General features: G+C 46.5%; 1 protein-coding gene across 6 annotated transcripts in view; it reads right to left on the bottom strand.

The window, feature by feature from the left end:
- EXOC7 (exocyst complex component 7) overlaps positions 1–25,386 on the bottom strand; it is a 320,098-nt gene that overhangs the window by 215,778 nt on the left and 78,934 nt on the right. For 3 of the 6 annotated variants that reach the window (XM_085616945.1, XM_085616940.1, XM_085616944.1), the window contains exons 6-8: positions 9,124–9,291; positions 7,645–7,656; positions 2,574–2,666 (exon numbers count right to left, since the gene is read on the bottom strand). In XM_085616945.1, coding sequence (XP_085473071.1) covers positions 2,574–2,666; positions 7,645–7,656; positions 9,124–9,291 — 273 coding nt within the window. The remainder of the gene's footprint in view (positions 1–2,573; positions 2,667–7,644; positions 7,657–9,123; positions 9,292–25,386) is intronic. The other 3 variants (XM_085616942.1, XM_085616941.1, XM_085616943.1) reach the window with 3 other exon arrangements.

The following is a 25,386-nucleotide window of genomic DNA, read 5'->3' as shown; positions in this document are numbered from 1 at the left end:
CCACTTCAAGCTGCTCACGCATGCCTACAAAGGCCTCCACAACACGGGACCAGAATACCCGAACAATCGCCTCACCTTCCACCAGTCCACCAGCCACCCTTGTCACCCCCCCCCCTACAACCATCATACCCGAGCATAGGATGCTCCTTCTCCCACCTGGCAGCCAAAGCCTGGAATGACCTACCGGGATACCCATCAGATACCGACTGAATGATTGATTGATGGGTGAGGGAGCTCAGCTGAATAGGCCGCTCTTACAGATTGTTTATCCCTTGAACATGTGCATAAAAATTACTTAGATTGACTACGTGAAGGCAGATTTTATAAAACTGGGCAGAGAGGATATATTTCATAACCCCAAATTCCTACAACGCATGGAATTGAAAAGGGTGTGGGATCAGTTCTTAGAACGCATGACCTTACAAAGATAACGGACAGAGCTGATGAAACCAATGGTGCAGGGGTACGTGCTCCTACAAACAGTTCAGGCTATGGAGACATACTTTTCCATTGTTACCAATGAGAGGGATAGATTTGTTCTGGTCAAATTCCGGTTTAACCTGCTGACTCATCTTCTGGCTTCCTTCACTGTTTGGAGTCAATCTGGGACCGTGGAGCCCTGAGGATGCGACAATATGTCCCCGCAGAACACCCTATATTTTGTGATGGTTTGTAAATATTTTAGTGTGTCTAGAAAATCGTTCCTTATCCAGTTACTGAAACCCCTGAATTTTAAGCAAGCTCATCAGGTTTTATGTTTTTGCATCTCTTATCCAACAAACATGTTATATTTGCTCTTTCCCGCTTTTAAAGGGCAGCTTTGAGGCCGAGGCATTTGTTACCGGATTAATTTGTTGCTGCTATTGGGGGGATTCTAAAATCAATGTAATACCTGTATTGTCCCACTTCTTTCGTTTTAAGGGGCTGTATCTGTAAGATTTCCCAATCACCTTGTTTCAAGTGCGAAAGGTGTAATGCACCTGTAGTAAGGTGAACGGGACATCGGTCACTTTGTGATGGTTTAACCCATCCACCACTAAATTAGGCCCATGATTGCCTACACTTTAAATCTCATCAATGTTTTTTCTTTTTTCTTGCAGAGTTCACCTTGGATGGGCCACGAAGGATACACCATGTCCCTTTTCCATGCATTCTCTATTTTCCAACAGACTCATAAATAAATAAGAATAAAAAAATAGCCTTGAAGTCCTGTTTTGTACATGACCCTTGTAAAGGTCCCAAAATGAGAATTTCTTTGGGATCCAATTCTAACATTTCAGATGCCCAGCAAGGAAACACCTAGAGGGCACAAGTATGCCCTCTTACTTTTCTAATCGACCTCTATAAAGGTGAGTAATAAGGCAGGCTTAATATGCTGAAAGACTAGAGTCGCAAAGCAGTTCACTAATGATGGCAGTGGGGCAAACTACAATGACACCAAAGTAGTTACCAGTAGGGAAGTACAGCTTTAGTGGAAGGATACTCTTGCTTATTCACTCAAGAAGTCGGCGATACGCCTGGAAAGAATGAATCATCCAAGGTAAATGCAGGAACATAAGGGAACCAAGAGGAATTAAAAGTGTTGGTTTATCATGCAAGGTTGGAGAGGAAAGAATAAGGTGAGGAACAGTGAAAAGCAGCATTACAGCCACAGGCTGCGAGGGCGAAGACCGCCTTTATTAAAATGACGACAAGATGAAAGCAGCAGTATTATTATTGTGATAAGGGAGAAAAATGGCATGATCAGGACAAATAGAACTGTGGTATGACCAGCCATATGGGACGATGGGAGTTTCAACAGTAATAGTATCATAGTGAGAGGAGATGTAAGCACTGATAGGCACAGCAATAGCAGACACGTAATAGTTATTAACGGGTCTATTTGCAAAAGGATTTTTTTGAAAAGTGATATTGGGCACACAGAAATCAATGCATTCAAATGAATGTAAAATATGAACCAAAAATAGGACATTGGTTAGTTTTCCCTCTGCATAGGTCATTGGAAAGATCAGGCCTCAGAGGACAAAATGTGGATGAGGCAGGCATTGGATAATCCAGATCCTACATATAACGTCAGTTAAGATTTCAGTAGTGGCACACAGTGGTGTTATTCCCACAACTTGGGATTTAAAGAAGTTGGACATGACAACAAAAGGTGTGCATTTAATGTGGCATAAATCAAGAATGGCTTCTGTTGGTCTCTTGGAACCTCTCTCGTGATTCTACCACTAAACAAAGAAGTGGTGATCCATGAGAAGAGTGAGAGGAGGAGAGGATGGAATCATGGGATTGGTGTTGAGGAGGACTAGTCAACAGCCATGTTCAACGGACATTTAAAGCAGCCAATGCAGTGAACTTCAAACCCAAACAACAGCCATACACAGATTTCCCAGGTATACTTCAAACATCAAAACAAAAATCAATTCTTGTAGTATGATGATTGCTGACATGCATCTCTACTTCCAACCTCTCCTTTAAACACAACCCTTGTCCTTCCCATAGGCTAACAGAAACTCTGCTGCACCCTAGAACACAATAAGCTAATCACCAGGAAAAAGATTAGTGCAATTTACCTTCCGTAGGCGTGAGAGCTGAGCCCCCCTTTTTGCCGTCCAGCCCATGCTGGGAATACTGTTTCAGGAGGTTCTGTGCCTTACGGATTGTACCTGTCACCAAGAAACAAAGACAGAAAAAGAAAGAAACAAAAGACTTGGAAGAGTAAGTGAAAAGCACCAGCAGCCCCAGTCCTCCACCATGACAATGAGCATGCTTAGCAGGGACATTCCCATGGCCACACCCCAACTCCAAAGAAATCCTGTAACATACAAGACATTGCTCCATGGCAGATAACCCTAACAGATACCTGGACTCACTATTGTGTCCATTTAGAAATAATAATCAAGATTCTGTTGGCTAACGTGAGTCTGCAAAGCATGTGGCAGAATTCAAGTTGTTCCATTTACAAAGATTCTATTTTGTCAATGATTTCGACGTCTAAGATGAAATCATGGCACTGTTAAATGTTTATTTAATTACGTAGAAGACCATCATTTAAGCAAATGATCTCAGCCTGTCTATGGAATAAAAGCAAAGAGGAAGAGTGGATCAGGTCAAACTGAGGTAGCTTTAAAGGCTTATTTTTCTTTGTTTCTCACACTATTTGATATGCCTTTTCCTGAATAACAAAAATTACCTAACTACTAAACTATCTATTTAAAACATATGAAAAAAATATTGCTAACTGACAAAGAGTATTACACCCTGGGGAGGGAAAAGAACTGTATGTTCCAACTTTAGGTTGTGATTCTTAAGTTGGAATGTTCTTAGAATTAAGTCTTTTTGTAAGTATGCTTTTATTTATAACTTAAAAAGTGATTTATGGGCAGCTTAGCTTCTGAAATAAAGCATTACAAATATGAACACAGTGTTGATACTCCTTCCCATAAGTAGACCTTGCTCTTTGTCTAGTCTGCCCTACTCCTACTCCTACGGCATACTTGACATAAAATGTACCTTTGTGATCTCTAGATCCCTTATTACCTGTCAAGGGAACCCTTACACGTGCTGCAAAATTGAGTCTAAAACTACATCTAACTTGGCAAAAACTAAACAAAATATTGACCATTAAACGCTGCTCAGTACCGACAATGTGTCGCTACATAAACCTTTAACCCACTGCAAAACTTTCGCTAAATCTACAACAGAATGAACCCCTAAGCAGATGCAGATTCTCATGTCTGCCTTAGAGGGTAAAATGCTCTGGAAAACTCAATCCACATGTGAATACATATAACTAGCAGCTCTATTCAGTGAGGATGCCAACAAGCTTTAGAACCACTAATGTTCTTATATAAAGAATAACGCCATGCAAAATGTTCTCTTGCCCTCCCACATTTTGAAAACCCACCCTGCTGAGCATGCTCAGTGCGACAAAAGTAGCATTGGCCAATAGTAAATAAGTAAACTGGTTTGGAATCACCTCAAGTGCAAATTACTAGAGGGGACAGGTTACAGAATCGCTCATTTGTGGTCATCCGCATGCACCAATATAATTAGTGAATCTGAAAAAGAGGGTCATCCCACATAAGGACAGTAGCTATTAGTAGGCACAAATACAAGCTGTTAGGAGTGGAGTCCCCAAAAGGTCTTGTGGTCCTTATTGGATACAGAGTATAAAATTCCGAAACTGAAGTCACTACCAACCACCAGAAGGGGTGGATTACAAGATGTAAAATTGGAGATTACCCAAGTACCCAAGATATTAGTGGGACAAGATCACAGAAATAGAAAAAAAATTACACTCCTGCAAGCCTCGCATTATCCCAACCCTCCCACAAACCAGCCCGATTATTCTTCTGCCGTCCCTCGACTTGAGGGGCTTCAGTCAACTGCCAGTATCCTGCTTTTAAAGGAAATGCAAACAAACAAAAGTAACATAATGCACCATTTTATTCAATGAAAATAGAAATACAAGGAAGGCAAAGAAAAGTTGAATTGCAGAATGCGGTCTTTAGCAAACCTTAGGTGGGGGAGGGACAAGAAGAGATTATGGTAGCTGAGGATAGAGACTTACTGGAGATGGGAGAATGGCGGGGAGGGCCACAGGTAAAATAAATGGAGAAAAGGATCACAGACTTTTTATAAGGGAGAAAAGAAAGTAGGGTAAATGAAAATGGAGAACCTGGAAGAAAAGAATTAAGGACAGAGGTTTGAGAAGCAAAGTAGACTGGGACAAAGTGAGAAGTGAAATATGAGAACAAGAGTAGGGAAGGGAAGAAAAGAGAGAAAGTTGGAACCAAATACAAAAGAGGCACACAAAAAATTAGAGGGACTGGGAAATAGAGAGCAGAAAAAAATGGAAAACAAATCTGAGAGTAGGGAGCAGGGAGGCAGAAAGGGGGAAGAAAGGAAGAAACCATGAGAAGGATAAAGAAGAGGAAGTGAAGGGGGCAAGAGAAACAGCATAAGAGGAATCAAGTCAACAAAAGGTAATTTATTCATACAAGAATTATAAACACATTGTTAAAGCAAGTATGGATGTGAGGCAAATAAAATCGTTCATAAACATTTTTTAGATTACCCTACATATACACAAAGCAGGAAGGGTGTGCTATTTATTAGTAAAAAGGAGTGCATCAGAGAATGCCTAAAGGAATTCGGTGTACAGTTAAAAGGATGCTCCAGTCTCCTTCCAGACATCCACTCTAATGCCCGAAATTGCTAAACACTTATGACTGTGAATCAAGTTCTAGCTATTAAAACTAAGAGCCTCCTTCTCAAAGCTGTATGTATTAAATCCTGCTATCATATGTAACAAGGGAAAGTCATGGAATGTTTTCCTGCATTATTAAAAAGTAGCACTGTTTAGAACATTCTGACATGTGATTTTCACCGCATTAAACCTGTGATGAAGGAAACCTGCAGTGACAGTTCATCAGACCAAAGTCCAATCTAGAATGTTAGACAAGTGGAGAAGTGTGGCTCAATGATTAGCGCGGCAGACCCTGATGCAGAGGTCTAGCCCGGGACCAGGGTTCAATTCCCCGCCTCGGCGGGTCTTGGGCTCAAAAATTCCACGGACCTGATAATTCTCGCCTCGGTGCCATTCTAATCATGGAGTCCCACTCTGCAACTCTGGGCAATAGCTTGCTTAATCTCCACAACGGCCCCCACAACGCTAAGGATGCCTGGCCTTCACCTTGGGGGTGCCCAGGAGTGGATGCCTCACAGGGAAAAGCCAGGATGGGTTCCACAGCGGTATTCGTACAAGCGCCGAGAGGCCTTCGGGTAGTCGTGCGCTATACAAGTATCCATACATTTACATTTACATTTACAAGTGTAGCACTCTCCCACCCATCTTTGGTTCACAGGCATATTTGGATTTTTGCAGATTTTAATATGCCAACATCTGAAGGAAATCTATAAAAGTGAAAAATGTCATTACTTTAAGTACGGGAAAAAATTCAATATAATCAGCCAAACGAAGCTTGCATTTTATGGTTTTTAAAACATTAAGGGGAAATGAATTGTGATCTGTAAATGTTCCTAGAAAGATAACAAAAGTAGTAAGAGCTCCACTCAGATCAACATAGTTTCTGACAGACTAGTCCACCAATGGATGAAAAGTTTTCCCAGGAGACATTCTCCTATAAGACTGCTAGTGTGCGAGCCATGGCCTGTGGTGTGCATCTTTTGAAAGTGGAGGCTTTGCATCTCCTTATATTTAGGCTGCCATGGAGGCTGGCTAACATAGGACCAAGTCTAGAGATCTTTCATTATGGTTATAGTGGTTGAACTGAGATGGGATAGGATGGGAAAATGGACAGCTCTATAAAACACAACTTGTGCAAGAGTATTTACAAGTTTCCTTCCCTCTAGTATGTGCTACATACATAGCTTCTACACAAAATAAATATTTCACCTACTTTAAGGACACAGAATGTCTGTGGAGTTCTGTTTTCAAATGGAGTAGTAGCAGTATTTACCATTCAAGCCTGCTCTACTCCACCCCACCCCACTTAAAATGGCCTTCTGCTTTGGTAGCGTTTGTGGAGTTGCTCCACATCAATCTTGAAGCTGCAGCTGATTTGGTTTGAACTGCAGTAACAAGAGGCTTGAGGGACGTAAGAACCAGAGCTGCGCTACTCCATCATGTAAAATGAAATGTTGAAATTTTAGCAACTCCTATAATATACTTCTCATTTTGCCAAAGCAGCTTTCAACTATTTTTAACCAGTACCTCGCCATCCCAGAAATAGCTGCTGCTGTGTACTGGGGAGTCTGGGTGAGAAGGCCAGACGAATATCAGCCTGAGTGATTCTGGGGGAGCAAAATGAAGATATTTCCTGAACACCTGATGGATTCATCCCAACAACAGTGTGTACGGGGTGCATGTGCCAGGAAGGCAACCAGAAAGGTTGTCACACCTTGCTGAAGACATGGCACCTGAACAAGAACATTACTCATTGACTAAGTGTCCTGTGTTGCTACTTCACAAGTATCTTTAGCCAGGATTCTTTTATTGCCCAGAAAGAAATGTTAGCAGTTTATCTTCTGAATTGGTGTGATTTTCAGTAAGGAGGCCATGAAAAGTGCAACTTCATTTGGCATGCACAATAGGAGGTGATTTATAACAATTTGACAGTTCTTTTGGCAAAGGTACCCAATCTCACTTTGTTATTATTCGGCTGCTGCACATAGGAATGTTCTAAAGAGGATGTGTGAACTAAGAAAAAAAACAGAACACCTCTACACGTTCTTGCTAAATCTTGCCCATACTGCATAGTGCAAATCACATTCTGCAAGTCAGTTCTCACTTGCAAGGTCTGTGATGTATCTCACAGCACCAAACACACACAGGAGGTTTTCAAAGCTGCTCCTACTTCTACCTCAATGCTCATCTTTTCACTCAGCAGATAGTTAGCTCAGGCAAAAAGATAGGAATCTGTGCAATACAGATTTGGTTTGGTTAGTAGGTGAGAACAAAGCTGCAATAGAGGTCTTGTTATATGTGAGACATTCAGGAATGGACAAGATCCACATCAATTGTGGTGTACATAGGAGTGGAGGTGCTTAAATGATGATGTGATTAATGTGCAAACAGACAACATGAAGCAGGAAAGCGTCACAGGGAACCAGGTTTACCTGGAATGTAGACTGCGGGTCACATGGATTCACACCAGGATTATAAAACAGAAAGACAAAAAATACAGAATGAAACATTATTCTTGGGCCAAACTTGAACATTTTCCTAGCCAAACAACCTCCTTACTGGATAACTGAACGAACACTTCAGATGAGGGCAATACCACTACACGTGTCACATGAGCGAAAAATACCAGATCCACTTGTCATCCCTCGGTAGCCGTACTTCTTAAGGCAACCTGTTTTGATACTCACATTCCCCTTGTTTTACTGGCAATGGGTTAACTTATACTGCACTGTCCTCAACCACGGAATTAGGACACAAAATGCCCCAAAGAAAACCACTGCAGATTGGTGTAGTCAATGAAATAACACACTTGTTAATGGGATGGCCACAGCAATAGGAAGTCCAAAATTACTGACAGAATCGGATAGATCTCCTTGAGTGAAAGGACATCTTAGATTTAAGATATTCTACAGCTTTGTCAAACACAGAAGTACACATGCAGGGCATAAGCTATTTTCTTCTGGGGTAAACCTGAGTCACACTTGCTGGAGGTCATCTTTAAAACCTGAAAATGTACATTAGATGGGCACAGAAAGGGCAGCATAAATGCTAAAGTCATGTGAAAATTATTAATGCATACATTTCATTATGCATATATTGCACATATACTGGAAATCACTATGGAATTTGAAACAGAACTGAGGCAAAAGGGGACAGCAAATGAGGAAATACCAATCTAGAAATGTTCTATTTTGTATAACACAGCTACTTTAAGAGACTAAATACTAATGGCAGTAGCTGTATAATCTCTGCCCCAATTCACCAAGTGATGCCAAACCTTATTCGTTATTTGTACAGAGGTTTCTGGAACATTTAGGGTCCGTTACCTTTCAGCAGTTGCTCCAAATTAGAGATCCTACATTTCCCAGAAATAACATTAGCACATCTGCCTGTGGTTTCTATAAAACAGGCTTCATAGAATAACAGCCAGATCAGCATTCTGGAGTGCAAAATTCCGCCACATGCATGTGGCTGGTCCAAGAGAGTCAGGGTATGAAAGAATATGGGAAACACTGTCTTGGAAATGTGAAACGTCTATGAGGAAAAAAGCTGTTAAATACAAAAAGCAACCTTGGCAATAAAACAAAGCAGCCGATGTCATCACAAAAGATCAAAGAAAAACAATCCTCAGCTATTAAGAGCGTGGAAATTAAAATCAAATGGGGAAATATCAGTGTAGAAAAAAGTACAATAATAGCAGCATGCCAGAAACAATTAATCATCATCTTCAATGAAAACTGGATATCTTCATTGCAACATAACATGGAAATGTGGTTTAGAGGGACACGTTAAAGAGGCCAGTGTAAAAGAAAATGCAAAACATACTCATAAGAAAAAGGGACTGAAACATCAGCAGCTGAGAAAAGCGGAAACACTAACATCTATAAGGCAGACATTTGTGCCTTACTCACCTGGTCTTTTAATAGGCTTTTTAGTTGGTGTGTCTTTCCGCTTGTTCTGTACGGCTGGGGAATATGGGACACCGAAGGAGGAGCTGTTCTTACGGAAATGTTCTTTCAGGCCCTTTATTGAGCGGTCCAACTGGCTGGAGCGGATCTGATAGTACACGTTCATGAAATCTGAGGGACAAGATAAGGTAGTGTGTAAGAAATAAAATTAGATCCTTTCCTCAATTAACAGTACAGATATAAAAGAGGGGGGTGGAGGAATTAAAACTTTGGATTACTGCTCTAAATCCTCCTTCAACTGCTTTAAAAATGCAACTATTTTATAGGAATGCCAGCTAACCACCAGTGGTGGCCTTTTATAAACAAAAGATGCGCTAAAAGAGAAGGAATCATGGAACTGAACATGGCACTGCACTGCTGTGTCTCCAGGGCAGAGAGGGAAGAGAAATTCATCCTTCTATTGCCCAACACAGATGTATGGTCCCAAAGGAGAACCTCAATTTGGTTAGGTTTCACATCGACTAGTCACTACAGAGAGGAAATTGTGAAACTTCCTATCATGATGGAGGTACTTCTGCCACTAGGGATAGTCAGAGCCCCTTTGTCAGCCTCGGATACATTATAATGCAATTAGCGCTCCACAAGTTCCTCTTTCCATTCCCTGAATCAACACCAATTTCTCAACACTGAAAAGAAAATCTGTTTACTGAAAATTTCTTTTTTTCATTGATAAATAAATAAATAATAAAAGTAGTTGTTCTTCATTGACGTCTGTGTTAAGATATGTCGTTTTGCAACACCTGATGACAGAAAATGATGAGGGACCATGAAAGCTATCAAATGTTGTGGTGCAACAATTTTGATGTAGTTTGCTGTTGTTTGGTGAACTCCTCAGGCTAGTGTACAAGTTGTACGCCTTAATTTATAATGCTGAGCTACAGACTGCCAAAGCAGCCCACTGCCTAAAGCAAATCTGGTTTCAACAAGCAAGAACAGAGAAAAACCTAACTATAGAAGAACTCAAGAGAAGGCAAACGTAGAGACAATGCTCATAGTGCAGATCTGGAGCTGATTTAAGTAGCATCATCAAGGATTCACCCAGGCCTTTTCCTTTTCAAGATGTTTGTCAGGCCATCAAACAACCTCACCCCATCCCAAAACAAAGATCTACAGCATTTCAAAACAGATGAAGCACCGACAGCAGGGTTGCTGAACAATGCTGACACATCTAGTGGATTTTGGCAGGTAGCAGAAGAACTAAATGAAAATAAGGATTGGACCTTGTATTGCTCAGATCAAAACAGCCTCTTGAGCCCTTACATAATGTGTCACTACTGTTGAACACTGAGATCTCAGCCTCTGAACACTCACAGACCATAATCTCCCTAGCTGTCACAATGCTCACAGAGGCTGTGCAGCACTCTTTCCTGAAGAACCCTTTGCTTTGCACTTTCTTGTCCCATTGACACGTCAGATCTGCATTAAATATATAACAGTAAGAGCTCTGTGGTGGCATTCCAGCATCCATAGTGCACAGGGGAGATATCTGTTGTATGGACCAGGCAAAAGCTGTGGATTGAAAGTTCGAAACCAGACAAAGAATGTTAGATTGGAGTAGGGAGCCAAGGAGGGTGAACGACATTGTGCTCCTATCATAAAAAAAACACTCAACCTCTACATCCACAGCATCTACTCATATTTTACAGGTTACTCACAGTCCAGAGATTCAAACTACAACTTACAGGAAACTAGAACTTTATGTCAAAAGAGTTAGACCTGGCATCCTTGACTTTTTGCCTCTGACCTCCTGTTTTTTTTTTTTTTTTTTTTTTTTTATAAAAACCTTTATTTTCAAAAGTCAGGACACAGCTATTCAGCCGACAACCCGGAGGTTCGGCAGCAGCGATATATAGAAACAGAGATGCGTCCCCAGTACCGTGAAAGGAGAAGTGCAAAGGTTCAATTTTAAGTAAACACAAAAACACACAACAAACCCCAGCAAGGCAAGAACACTGAAAGCCCATGGTGAAGCCCCCCAGGGGAGGCCGGACCCCACTCATCTACCAGTTACAGTACAGTGTAAAGAGGAAGAAGGGGGACAGCAGAGGCCAAAAAAGTCCATAAACCATACTGAGCTCGAAAGAAGGTTAGGAGGAAAGCTGTTCCTCGGGAGGATCCAGATCCGGGGCAAGACATATTCCCCCCCTGTATTGATTCCACCGCCCCCAGATGGCGTGCCACTTCCGGGGGCGGCCTCTAGCGCAATAGACCGTCTTCTCCCTTAACATACTCCAGTCCATATTTTCTTTCCACGCGGTCAGTGTGGGGGGCCCCGCGGAGCCCCACAATCGCGCGATATCTCTCTTAGCGACCATGTTACCCAGAGTCACCCATTGGGTCTGTGCCTCATCGTGGTCAGTGGGCCCCCAGACATTCAGGAGGCAACACCGCGCTTCCGGCTGTATCGCAATGCCCGTCACCTCCCCCATCACTGCATGGACTCTCCTCCAGAATTCCGTAATGACACCACATTCCCAAATGATATGCAGGAAAGTACCCACCATACCACATCCCCTCCTGCATAGGCCGTCCTCCGAGAATCCCATGTGAACCAGCCTTGGCCCCGTCACATACACTCGATGCAGTATTTTAAGCTGCACCAGCCTCAGACGCGACGGGATCGCGACCTCCTTAGGAGAGGAAACAGCCGACTGCCAATCCTCATCGTCCAACTCGAGGCCATCCCTAGTCCACTGGTCCCTCAGCCCCAGAAGCATGTCCGCCCGGACGTTGATCAGTTTCTTATAGATGAGCGAGATCGTGCTCTCGGGCATATGGCCATCAAGGACCCGGTCCTCCAAAGGAGAGGACTCAGGCACCTTCTCACCCTCTATGAGGACTGATCGGAGGGCGTGACGCACCTGAATATAGCGGAAAAACTCGGATGGCCCCAGCTCATACTCCTTCTGCAACTCTTCAAAGGGCTTCACCTTCCCCTTATTCAGCACATCTCCCACCCTGGAGATGCCGATCAGGTCCCATTTATCAAACCCTTTTGTGTGCCAAAGCCTTCCCAGTCTCTCCGATTCAAACAGCGGGGTAGCGAGGGTGAGCCTATCCTTCCAGCCCAGCGAGTCAGTTGCCATCTTCCAAACACGCACTGCCACACCAGTGGGCCCCGTGAGGGACGAGTCTAGGGACCGCGAGTACAACGCCCTGTAGTAGTTACCTCCACGCAGCAACCACCTGTCCATGGCATACCCAGGGCTGAGGGCAGGGCCATAAAACCCATGATTAATCGCGCTCAGCTGGGTGGCCCAATAGTACCGTCGGATGTCTGGGAGCGCAATGCCCCCGTCGTACCATGGAAGCGTCAACTTTGCAATAGCTATTCGCGGCCGCCCATCCCAAAGCAACGTTCGTTGGAGGCCTTCGACCTCCCGAAAGTATTTGGCCGGAACCCAGTCCAAAGTATTCTGCAGTGCGTAGAGGAAGCGGGGAAGAGACATCATTTTAAACAGGGCCGCACGCCCAACGAGGGAGAGCGGCAGCCTCCGCCAGCCTTCAACATCCCGCCTCAGGCGTGCCAGGGGGGGGAGCAGGTTCTTCTCATAGCGCACAGCAGAGTCCATGGAGATAAAAATCCCCAAATACACGAAGCCTTGCTGAGCGACCTGTATCGAACATGTTCTAGGGATCGGTGGAGCCTCGCCACTAAGGACATACAAATACGATTTACTCCAGTTGATAACAAGACCCGAGTTCCTACCAAAAGATGTGAGTACGTCGCAGACCACTATAAGTGATTTCTTGGGTGAGGCAAGATACAACAGGATATCATCGGCGTAGAGCGAAATACGGTCCTCGTGTTCAGGCGACCATCTAAGGCCCCGTATATCCGGGTGCCAACGTATCCACGCAGCCAGCGGCTCAAGGGCGAGGGCGAACAACAAAGGCGACAGGGGACAACCCTGCCGAGTACCCCTCCCAAGCTGAAACGGAGTCGACGCCCGACCATTCACCACCACACTCGCAAGTGGCCCCTCATACAGCAACCTCACCCAGCTCACAAAACCGTGGCCAAAGCCGAACTTGGTCAGCCCGGCCCACAAATATGCCCATTCCACCGTGTCAAAGGCCATCGTGGCGTCAAGAGACGCCACAATAGCTGGTTCACGCAGCGTGCCCGCCCTGGCGATTACACCATGAAGGCGCCGAAGATTTAACGCTGTGTTTCGGTGCGGGATGAAGCCGGATTGATCCGGGTGGACCAAGTCACCAAGTACCCTAATCAATCGGGTCGCCAGGATTTTAGCCAGAATTTTCGGCTCTGCGTTAAGAAGTGAGATAGGCCTATATGAGGCGCACTTATCTCGGGGTTTGCCCTCTGTGTATAACCACGATCGTCGCCAGTCGCTGGTCCAACGGGAGGGTCCCACTCCCCCGCGCCTCCACAAACATGGCGCGCAGGTGAGGGGCGACCCTATCCGGAAATAGCTTGTACAGGTCGACCGGCAAGCCGTTCGGTCCCGAGGCCTTGCCCGAGTTTAACGCGCGGATAGCCCCCGCCACCTCGTCAACCGTTATGTCACCATCTAGATCGTCCCTATCTATATCGGAGAGACAGGGCAACTCGATATCACGGAGGAGGTCACACGAGTCCTCGGGCGGCCTATCCGACACTGAGGCATAAACCCTACAGAAATAGTCCGAGAAGCACTTTACAATCCTCTCAGGTTCCACAATCGCCTCTCCCCTCTCTCCCGTCAACTCTGGCACAACTCTATTGACCCGTTCTTTTTTGTCCAGCCAAGCCAGGAGTTTCCCTGCCTTGTCCCCAACATCATACAAACGGCCCTGCTGTTCCCTACTGAGGGTCTTAGCGGCGTTCGTCACCAGGTCCTTATACTCAGCTTGCTTCAAGCAAAGCTCATGCAGTGAGGACTCTGTAACCTCCTCCTCCAGCACTCCCTCCAGAGCCGCGATCTCCTCCTCAACCTGCAGAACCTCGCCATCTCTCCGCCGCTTGGCAGCTACTACTAGGGAGAGGGCTTCCCCTCGGAGCACGGTCTTAAATGCTTCCCACAGCGACACTGCCGAGTCCACGGATCCCTGATTGTCCTTGAAAAAATTATCTACTTTCTTTACCAGCGCGCTGCGCATCTTGGGGTCTCGGAAATACCACGGGTTGATAGGGGCCACCCTTCCTCCTCCCTCCCGACCTAGATCCAGCCGGATCCACACTGGCGAATGGTCAGATATACCACGCGCCATGTGCCTCGCCTCGGAGACCAATGAGGCATGCGCAGCCAGAGTGAGTAGGTAATCAATCCTGGAAAGACTACCATGTGCCCCGGAGTGGAACGTGTATTGGCTCTGTGTGGGGTGCCGGAGCCTCCAGCAGTCTATCAGGCCAAGCGTGTCTAGGAAGTCTGGAAGCCACTTCTGAGCCCCCCCTGTGTCTCTGGGCGGGTATCTATCCAGCAGGCCGGAGCCAACAGCGTTGAAATCACCTCCCACCACAAGCATACCCCCCGGGAGATCTAGCAGGGCCCTACCCAGATCTGTGAACGTGGAGGCCTGCAGGGCCGGCGGGACATAAACCGAAACTAAAACCAAAGTTCTTCCTTCCCACCGCCCCGCCACCGCCACAAACCTCCCCCTATCATCAACAATCGTGGAGTCCACCTCAAATGGTAGCGAGGCTCTGACTAGGATGCCCACACCCCTGGACCCAGAGGAGAATCCCGAATGTGCTATGAATTTATAACCCTTCCTATTCAGAGCGTAGCACGTATTACCTATAAGATGCGTCTCCTGCAGCAGGGCGACATCCGGCATTGACCGTTTCAAGAATTGCAAAACAATCCCACGCTTAATGCGATCCCCCAAACCATTAACATTCCAGCTTATAACACTTAAACCCCTACCCCCCATCCTCAAACGTAAAGATGCCCACCCCACACCCGAAGAGCCACCATGGAACAGTCCTGGAAAGAATCACCATGCCTTGCAGAAATAAACCCCCCAACAACAAACCCAAAATCCCAGAAACCCCCCCCCCACCCAGCACCCCTGCTGCAGCTTACAAAGCCCCCCCAACTTGCAGTGTGCCTGTCGCCCTACAAAACCCAAAATCTACAAAAAGTACCCTAAGGGAGGAAAAGAGCACCCCTCGTCCTCCCGCAGCCCTCCGCATTGACTGCACTCTATTCAAGTCTTCAAATATAGCCAAATCGAGTCAGACCGGCTCCGAAAAATCAGTCCTGCCCATCCCGGCCACTGTCCCCATCCTCGGCAATGTCCTCCCCCGTCCGTCGCCGGGGCAAAGCGTCCAGCCATTCATCGGCCATAACAGGAGAGTCAAAGAAGAATGTCCGATCTTCGTGCACCACACGTAGTCTGGCAGGAAAGAGCATGGCATACTTCAGATCCCTCTCCCGGAGCCGCCTCTTCACCCCCAGAAAGCCCTGTCTCTGCCTCTGCACCTGCTGGGTGAAATCCGGATAGAAATTCACCGACGCGTTCTGGAAGGGGACCGGGCCCGTCACCCTCGATGCTTGCAGGATAGCGTCCCGATCACGAAAATGAAAGAGCCGAGCGACGATCGGCCTCGGTGGGGCACCCACCTTGGGCCTCCCACCCGGCACTCTATGGGCCCTTTCAACCGCAAAGAACTTTCCAAGACCCTTAGGCTGCAGATGATTAAGCACCAAGTCCTCGACAATCAGGTCAACCGAAGCCTCATCCGAGGACTCCGGGACCCCGATGACGCGCACGTTGTTGCGCCTGGCCCGGCTCTCAAAGTCCTCCAGCCGGCGGGCGGCGAGATCACTCTCGGTCCTCAGCTTACGAACCTCGATCTGCAGTTCCGTGACATCATCGGTGAGGCCCGTGGTCTTGAGGTCCAGGGTCCTAACCCGTTCATTCGTTTTGCCCAAGTCCGCACGGATCAGGTTAACATCCACCAAGATGGCATCCACCTTATGCGCCAGGGCATCAAACTGTCTCCCAATCGAAGTCTGCATCCCTTCGAGCGCGCCCATGACATCCTGTAGTGAGAGCTCCGGGGCCAAAGGCGAGGCCGCCTTCTGGGTATCCGGCGACTGGCTCGACCCACTCGGTGATCCCTTCTGCAGAGCATAGCGGTCCATACTATTGACTTGGGTATAGGCTCCCCGCCTGGTAGACTTAGCCTTCAGCCGATCCACCTCTGCTTTGCCCGACATGGTTGATACCAAGCAGGTCGGTTCAGATAAGACGGGTCCCTCTCAATGAAAGGAATCAGGAGTGATCAGTTCTGCAGTGGGCCACCAGAGTAGCCTGCAGAGCGTCCATAGGGTAATAAAGCCACCAAGAGCTCTCCAGGGGCAGGGCCGACAAAGGGAGAGAAAGCGAAAGTGAAAGGACGGGGACCTCCATCCGACAGTTCACACCTCGCCTGGCCGTTGTTGTTCAACTAGAAGTCGGGCATCCTGCCAACTCTAGCCCCTGGCATCCCTCGGAGATAGGCCGCAATCTTCCGCCAGGCATAAGTCCGGTTCCCGGTGGGCGATCCGACCGCGGGTAGCATCAATCGCCTCCCTGACAGGTCATCCACACGATGCCATGCATACCGACAGGATTAGAGACAGGATAGTCGACGGAGGGCGCGAGGGTCTCGGGAGCTCAGAGCTCACGCGGCCATCTTGGTCAAGCGCTAGGCTCCTCCTCTGACCTCCTGTTTTTGACTGTTTTTCTGAACTTCTTTTTTGCTGGTTGTAGAACTCAGAGCACTTCTTCACTGGTGACCAGTGCATGCGCCCTGTATCTAAAATATGATGACAATTGGTTTATCCCGATTGGCATATTTGATTTACCAACAAGTCCCTAGACCAGTGCACTACATGCGCCCAGGGCCTGTTAATCATATGCTACTGGTAAGCCTGCAGCATTAAATATGCCACCCAGACCAGTAGCATTTAAAACATGTCTCATGTCTGCCACTGCAGAACCTTTATGTGCCGTTTTAAACATGTCGACCTGGCAAGGTCATGCCCAAACCTTCTTTAATCTTACACACAAGTCACCCCTAGAGTAGGCCCTGGACAGCCAATGGGCAGGGTGCAGTGTACCTAGTAGGTAGGACATGTACTTTTAAGATTTACATGTCCTGGTAGTGAAACACTCTTACATAGGATAATACTGGAGCTGCCTTGAAACATTTGATAAGGGTAGCTTCCAATTGGGTAAAGACAGGAAAACCACATTTGGTGTCTCTGGACTCACGATATAAAAACACATTTTTTAGTCAAGTTATTTTTTAGATTGCAGCTCAGGAAATGCCACTTTTAGAAAGTTGGCATTTTCTTACTTAAATCATTTGGTGCCTTCTGCCTTTCTCTGGAATACACGTCTGGGTTGGGGGGACAGCTTGCTTCTTACCTTCCCACTAGACAGCCACACACAAAGGAAGGATAGGTGTGCCTGAGTAGTCCTCTGCATGTTGATGGGTCTGCCTGAGCAGGATAATGGGGAGGAGCTACCACTTCTACCTGAAAGGGCTGTATCCTGTCCCCACACAACAGGTTGCATACTCCTCTATAGTGAGGCTTGAGCAAGGGCAGGGAAGTACAGGGTCATCTGCACTAAAAAGACCTTTCTTTGAAGTCTCCCTACTTTAAAGGTTAAAATGGGTAGAAGTACTGAACCTCTGACACCATGTAGACAGATCACTGCTGGAACGAAGTACATTCTGGCAGGAAGAAGAGCTGATATGCTGTAGGAGGGACTGCCACTTTGCTAACTGCTTTGCTGTGCTTGCCTGCTGCCTAATGATTGCTGTGCTGTAGGAGAGACTGCCACTTTGCTACCTGACTTGCTGTGTTGGCCTGCTGCCTGCTGCTATCTCTCACTGGTAGGATGTAGTAGAAATAAAAAGATACTTAAAGGCAGTCAACAGCAAAAAAATATACAATCTATTCACAATAAACCCAGGACATAGGATATACTTGCATTGCACAGCATGAACATGGTAGCCTCCAAACAACAAATATGATGATCACACGGGTATAACAACATAAGCCATCTTTGAGGCAGTAACATATCTGTAGTTTCTTCTGGCTTTCAAATATCTTACAATTGACAAATGTGATGCCTGTTCAAGCCACCTTAAGAAGGGAGGGCATAGCAGCATGAAGTGGGCAACTGATAGAATGTATTTTTGTCTCTCCCTGATCAACAACCAGAGTCCAAACTACTCTATTGTGATCTAGCAGTGTCCTCATGGCTTCACTTCAGTTCTTCACTACTTGAATCGTAGAAGGAAACAGGTTAAGATGATGAACATAAAATTCTTCACTGGCCAAGCTTTCATATTCAAAATAGTAGAGAGAAATGAAGGAACCTCCACTCCTTCTGAAATAGACTCACCCATGCAATAGAAAGAACTCACCCATGCAATAGAAAGAAACAAATACAGACAGTGGCTACCAGAAAATATGAACCTTCAGGCCAGGAGATCCCTTCTAGGTCTGAACTACAGACTTCCACAGTACTCCTCTAAAGGCTTATCATACGACTCATCACATCCACTCTTTAGTTGCTTTCCCAGTTTCATGATGGACATTCAGTCTATTTTCTACTTACCTTCAAGCTCTCAACTGACCGGGCACTCAAGCAAGTACTTTTCTTTGGTTGAAGTGTAATTAGGCAAGTAAAAAGGCGCTACTTCGGTCCCAGCACCTGACACCATCTTATTTCATCTGAACGCATTTTTATGATGGGTCGGGAATCCAACATTTTTTAGGCTACCAAGGAGATGAGGATGTCGCTTGACTGGGGTGGAAGGGCAGCTCTCATCCTGATTAATCTATCATCAGCCTTTCACACAGTTAATCACGGGCTACTGATGGATCGACTAGCCAAAATCAGGATCTCTGGCACAGCCTGGGATGTGCTTAAAGAGTTGGTTTCACAGCCTTTCTCTCTCCCTTGCAGAGTCCATTAGGGGTCCTCGCTCAGTTCAACGCTTTTTAATGTGTACGTCACCCCTCTTGCTGACCTAATAAGATTCTTTGGTTTCTCCCTTACATCTTACGCAGATGACACCCAAATTGTCGTCTCCCTGGCCAAGGACAATGCCGGCACATGGCCTAGATTTTGCCTGCAGGCAATCAACACATGGATGAATAAGAACTGCTTAAAACTCAATTTAGGAAAAGGGTTTACCAGGTTTCCTACGGGGCTCCAGGTGACTGACCATACTGCTGCATAAATCCTTTCCGTTGGCAGTTACAGCGCAACGTACGGAAACTCAGAGCTACTATGTGGCCATTGAGGGCCAACTGGAAGTGAGGCATTACAAGTTTATATCCATTCACGTCCCGCTGCCCCTGCTGAAGTCCTCCCTGCAGACGATAAGATCCTTTCTCTTGACCCTCCCTCACGGTGTTACGATGGTTTAACACGCTCCCTGATCCAATCCTGGATCCCTCCTCTGCCCCGAACCTGACCAGGTTGTTTGACCTCCTGGGCGGACTCGCTGGGCTTCTGCGATGCGTGGCACTTCTAGCATCCTGGCCAAAGGGCCTATACCCAACAATCCACGGCGCATGCAGTAGATTCTTGCATAGATTTGATGTGTTTGCCAGCAGCGGATCTCCTTTCGGTTCAGTCGGTGGGTATTCTCCTGCGTGGCATCTCGGATTATGCTCCGTTGTTATTGTGGTGGGGAACTCTGCCCCCTGCTCAATGGACGTTTTGGAGGTTTAACGCATGGAACCTGCAGAGTTCTGACTACGAGGCTTTTGTGGAGGAGGAATTGCATAAATTTGAGCTCAATGGAAGATCAGTGGGTTCAGCGGCGACGCTGTGGGCCACCAGTAAGCCTTTCCTAAGAGGTCATATTAAGGGCTACATTTGTCAGGTGGAGGCGTGCCTGGTGGAGCGCCTGACCAATTTAGAAGCTTAGATCCTAAGGGTGGAAGCTGCTCTCCGACGTCGCGACACTGAGCACTCCAGTCATCTCCTAGGCATGGCTCGCATGGAGCTGTGGCACGTGTCTTTAGCAGAGGCCAGGCAGTGTTGTAGGGCCTCGACACAGAAGTTATATGCCTTAGGAGGCAAATCCGGTAAATTACTGTATTGGCTGGCGACCCGTGAAGTCTCCAACCGTGTGGTCCCAGTGATTCGGGACTCATCTGACCGGCCTCAGGGGAGATCCCCATCATAGCGCAGACCTTTGCGGACTTCTACTGGGAGTCATACTCGCTGTCCCCCTCCCCCCTCCGCAGCCAGGGAAAGTTGTGAACCCCCTTCTGGACAGCATACAGTTGTCAACAATACCCAATGTTTTGGCACAGGAATTGGACCAAGCTCTGATGCTGGAGGAGGTGAACGAAGCGTGTCGGGGTTGCAAGCTGAAAATACAGATGGCTCAGATGGGTACCTCATCGTATATTACAAGTGCTTCCATAAGATCCTATGCCATCTCCTGAACTTTAATGCAGCGGCCCTGCAGCAAGGGTTATTCCCACCAGACTTAGATTGAGCTACGATTGTGGTTCTTCCCAAAGATGGTCTTCCTAACGATCGGTACTCCTCTTATCGGCCAATCGAGCTGATTAACACGGACATTAAAGGTTATGTGGAAATATTGGCCGCGAGTTTGACCAGTGCCTTACCTCACTTGATCCACTCGGATCAATGTGGATTTATGTCGGGCTGCAGTGCGCACCACTGCATTAGGAGTCCAGGTGGCGCTGCCCCGGACGTCGAACCTCATTGGCGCGCTGGCCCTCTTGCTAATAGATTTCTCTAAAGCGTTTGACATGGTGTCGTGGGCTTTTATGGCCAAGGTTCTCAGTCGGGTTGGCCTGGGACAAGGGTTCAGTCGTATGGTTCGGCTTCTTTATCACTCCCCGACCACTCAAGTTCGGGTGAATGGGGTCTTGTAACCTGCACTTCCCATCAGGTGAGGTAGGCGCCAGGGGTGCCCACAGTCCCCATTCCTCTTTGCCTTGGTGATAAAGTCCCTGGCATGACTTATACATTGTGATGCCCGGGTGGAGGGATGGCGGTAGAGTGGGTCTTGTAGACTGCATAGCACTATACGTGGATGATATGCTCTTGTTCTTGCTCCTTGTGTTACTTTGTTTTTGAAAGAGTCACAGCGCTCCGGGCCACGTTGCCTAAAACTCCTCCAGCTGTACGGTGAGGTGTCCGGACCTCAGGTTAACAAAGGCAAGTTTTGTTTAGTGGAGGTTAAAGGAGACGCTTTGGGATGGGTCTGGTATCCTAACATTCCTATTGTATCCCAGGATACTTAAAGGAATTGGGTCTCTGTATCTACCCTTCCGGATTTGGCCTGAGCCCTTAATTTCGGGGGTCTAGACCTGCTGCCCGACTGTGATCTTGGCCGCTGGGCTACACTCCTACTAAACCCAACGGGGCGGACGGTCCTTTTTAAAATGGTGTGCTTACCACAATACTTGTACGTGCCAAGTAAATTGCCCCTATCCCATCCCCCATAAATGGTTCCACTCTTTGACTGCAAAGATTATCATAACTTTGTGGGGGTCGGCAAAGTGTGGCATATCAGTCGCTCCGTAAGTCCCCTTAGGACAGCAGCCTGGGTTTATCGGATATCTACCTCTTCTATCTGGAAGCACACCTGGTGCCGGTTAACAACTGGTTCACAAGAGTGGGATGATCCAGCATACCACGTGAAAATACACTCACTGATATTTTATATGGAGCATGATTACCTGGTACCTTGACTTCTTGTACACGTGTGTCTCTTACCTGTTTGTAACTGCCCCGTATAGCGAGGAACGTGGCTAGGTCATTTATTGGCCCTGGAGGTTCGTACCATGGCATCATCTTGGGATCACCTACCTTGGAGATATTTTTAAGGAGGGGAACATTAGGTCATTCCAGGACTTGAAGGTCAAATACTCCTTGACTAACTCGCAATTCTTTCGGTATCGCTAATTGCACCACGCCTTGCTGGCCCACAAGTTACCAGAGAGCCCTTTGCTTGAGTACAGTCTGCTGGTGGTGAAGAATTTCCAGGGGAAGTTAGATAAAGGGGCTACATCAGCGATTTAGAAGACGTTGGTGATCCATGCCCCGGATGGCCTTGAGAAGGCCCGACAGAGGTGAGCGTCCTGGGTGGGGGACATGGATGAAGATGATTGGAGGGAGGCTTGTATGGCACGGAGGGAGCTGGCAATCTCGACAAGGCTGCATATGATACAGTTCAATTACTTGCACACGACATATCTCATTCCGAGGCCTTTACACCATTTGCTCTCTGATGCGCAAGCAGCATATGCATGATGTTTGCTTCCTGCAGCGAACTTTTGTCATGTAGCCTGGGATTGGCTTGCACTGAGACCCTCCAGGGGTGGGAGGGGGAGGTGGGTTGCATACTTTCGGCTGTCTAGACCTCCCGTTGGAGTTAACGTCACGCATTGCTCTGCTTGGGCTGTTGGATGAGGTGGGGGGCCTCAGAGCTGAGCGTGTCTTTTTGGGGATGGCTTGCCTGGTTGCTAAGCGGGACGTGGCCCGTGCATGCAAACAACAGAGGCTGCTGACTGTTAGGAGGTGGCGTGGAGTGGACTGGTGCGCCCACCAAGAGAAGCCAATTTTTCAGGCTTGTGGCTGTCCTAAGAAACAAAAGCATATATGGGGGAAATGGTGCAGCTACTACGAGCATATTTCTGATGTTTGGGCTTGTCGCTATGTCATACATGTATTGTATAAATTTTGTAGAGTGTGTTACTGTGCCGTAAAAACTCTTAAAGTTGGTTATAAAAAAAATAAATTTAGTAAGACCTAAGTTTTACTGTTCGGAGCCCAAACCCTCTTTTGGACCCCAACTTGGTGGCTGCAGGAAATGGGCTTTCCTCCTATACCAGTTAGTAAAACCCGTAATCTCAGAGTTTTAATCAACGATAGACAGAGCTATAATGACCAAGTCAATGCAGTGACCTCTTCCGCATTTTTTTTTTTTTACAATCAGGACAATAAAAAGGAGGTTACCTCACATCCAGCGAACCTCCAGAAAACCAGTGTTACAACACTGGTAATGGCAAATTTAGACTACTGCAATGGTCAGTTTCTCACCCCATACCAATAGCTACTGAACAAACTGCAAACTCTACACAACGTTGCAGCCAGACTTCTCCTGATGATTCCAAAATATCAATCTGTGTCCATATTTATAAAAAAAGAAAACTGCATTGGCTCCCCTTTAGATGGAGAAAAACCTTTAAAGCCCTGTTCATCACCTATAAAGCACTACATGACTTATGAACAGATTTTTTACAGCACTGCTTTAAATGGTACACTCCAGGCAGGACCCTATACTCTGCTTCAGCCAAATCTGCAGTTGTACCCAGGTTCAGACGGGCTGCATGGGGAGGCAGACGTTTCGTGCTAGGGGCAACTAAAGCTTGGAATGCTCTGCTATTGTACTTGGAATGCTCTGCTATTGTACATAAAGGAGTCACCCAATCTGCAAGCATTCAGAAAAGCTCTGAAAACCTGGTTGCTCAATACTATGTAGCCGCTTATTTTCATCTCCCCGTGTACTGCACTGCCATTAAAGCTAGCGCCTAGACACTCTTGGGAAATCCAGCGCTTTAGAAAACTAATTTTTTTTAAATGTGGGTGTCCTTGGCCAGCATGGGTGTATTGTCTTCCAACACTGGTGCAAGTATGGCACCTCTTTTCATTTCCTTAGCCACCTCTTGGCCTGAAAGCCATGTGAATCTTATTATGAAGGTGTTCAGCTCTTTATTGAGGCAGGCACTGACACCTGCAGGATCCCCTGGGTTACTTTAAGAAGCATAAGAAAACATTTTGATTTGGTGAGCATAATGAAATCCCTAACCACAAGTGAAATCGAAAATACTGAAGCCGTAGCTACCACAATATGGGTCAATAACTGTTTTTGTTCTGTAGGTATCATAGGTTGAAAGAGTTAGTTTAACAGGAACATGTGGTATAAGGGAGCTTGCTGCTTGGATCCCGAGTGGTTGGGTTCTGGGCTTCCGTCTGCTTTTTATTTCCTCCACCTGCTTTGAGAGGACAAAGTGAATGGTGCAGCATCCTGTTTAACCACAACAAGTTAGTCATGGCAGGCTAATACTTAGACAGGCCAGATTTGAAACATCCTGGTATGATTCAAGCCTGTCTCTCTGCAATAGTCTCTTAGGGATGGGGTGCACATTTATTTTGCTTGCAGTTCAGAAAACGTCTGTCTCCATGGCCCTTTCCACCACTGTGAGTGTGTAAAAAACCTTCACATGAAGACGCTTTTTATGATTTCACCTTCTTGCCTTTATTTTAATTAACTTTCTGTTCCCAGTACGATCTGACGGCTGGGCTCCAGTCTCTTTTTATTTCCTCCACCTGCTTGGGCATAGGATAAATTGCTGCAGGTGAACAGTCCAGCGTCCTGCTTTGTCACACCCACTTGTTTATGGTGGAGTATTTCTTAGATGTGGCTGCGTGGAAATAAAGTCAGCCGGCACCATGCTCAGCTCCCAGGGCCCTTGGCTCATCCACCACTCAACCTCTCCAGCCTCTCTATTAATCTGCTGAAGAGCTAAAAGTGCTCTCCAACTGTGGCCAAACCATACCCTTACTGCTCACTATCTTTATTTTCTTCAAGGCCCTTTTTCTTGTGGCTGATGTAGATTTTACTACCCTAAAAGTAGAGTTAACTACATCCCTTTCTTAGACACTACTCCTTCCAACACCTTCATTCGCATCAATATTCGCTCATTACCTAAACATCAACTAGAGCCATGATATTTTTATAACTGCTAACCAGCCTCATGTTTCGGATTGAAACCTGGTTTAGACAGTGGCGGAGGACCATCGCCCACCAGTGCAAAGGAAAAAATAAAATTATAATAATGGAGCGTTATTATAATTTTATTTTTTGTATTGGAGTTGCTAACAGGTTAGGGCAGAGCTAGGCTCCGTGCATCACAGGAAGGAGGCATGACCGATGCTGTACCTAAAGTGCACATAACTGTTTGGCTGGCCATCTCAGGCCGGCCAAAGAGTCATGCACCCTTTGCATTAACTCCCTGCAGACTGCATTACAGCCTGAGTGGAGAACATGCCCAGACTTCCACTCCCTCTCTGGTCACCAAACCACGCACTCCGACCAATCACAATGCTGCAATCAGCAGCTTTGTGATTGGCTAGGGAAGTCTGGAAGCATGGTGCTTCCTATTACTACTGAGGAAAGGTGGCGGCTGGCAATGG

This window comes from Triturus cristatus, chromosome 7, assembly GCF_964204655.1.
Source record: "Triturus cristatus chromosome 7, aTriCri1.1, whole genome shotgun sequence".
Lineage (NCBI taxonomy): Eukaryota > Metazoa > Chordata > Amphibia > Caudata > Salamandridae > Triturus > Triturus cristatus.
Note: the sequence above shows the minus strand (reverse complement) of the source record. Positions and strands in the feature narration are given on the sequence as shown.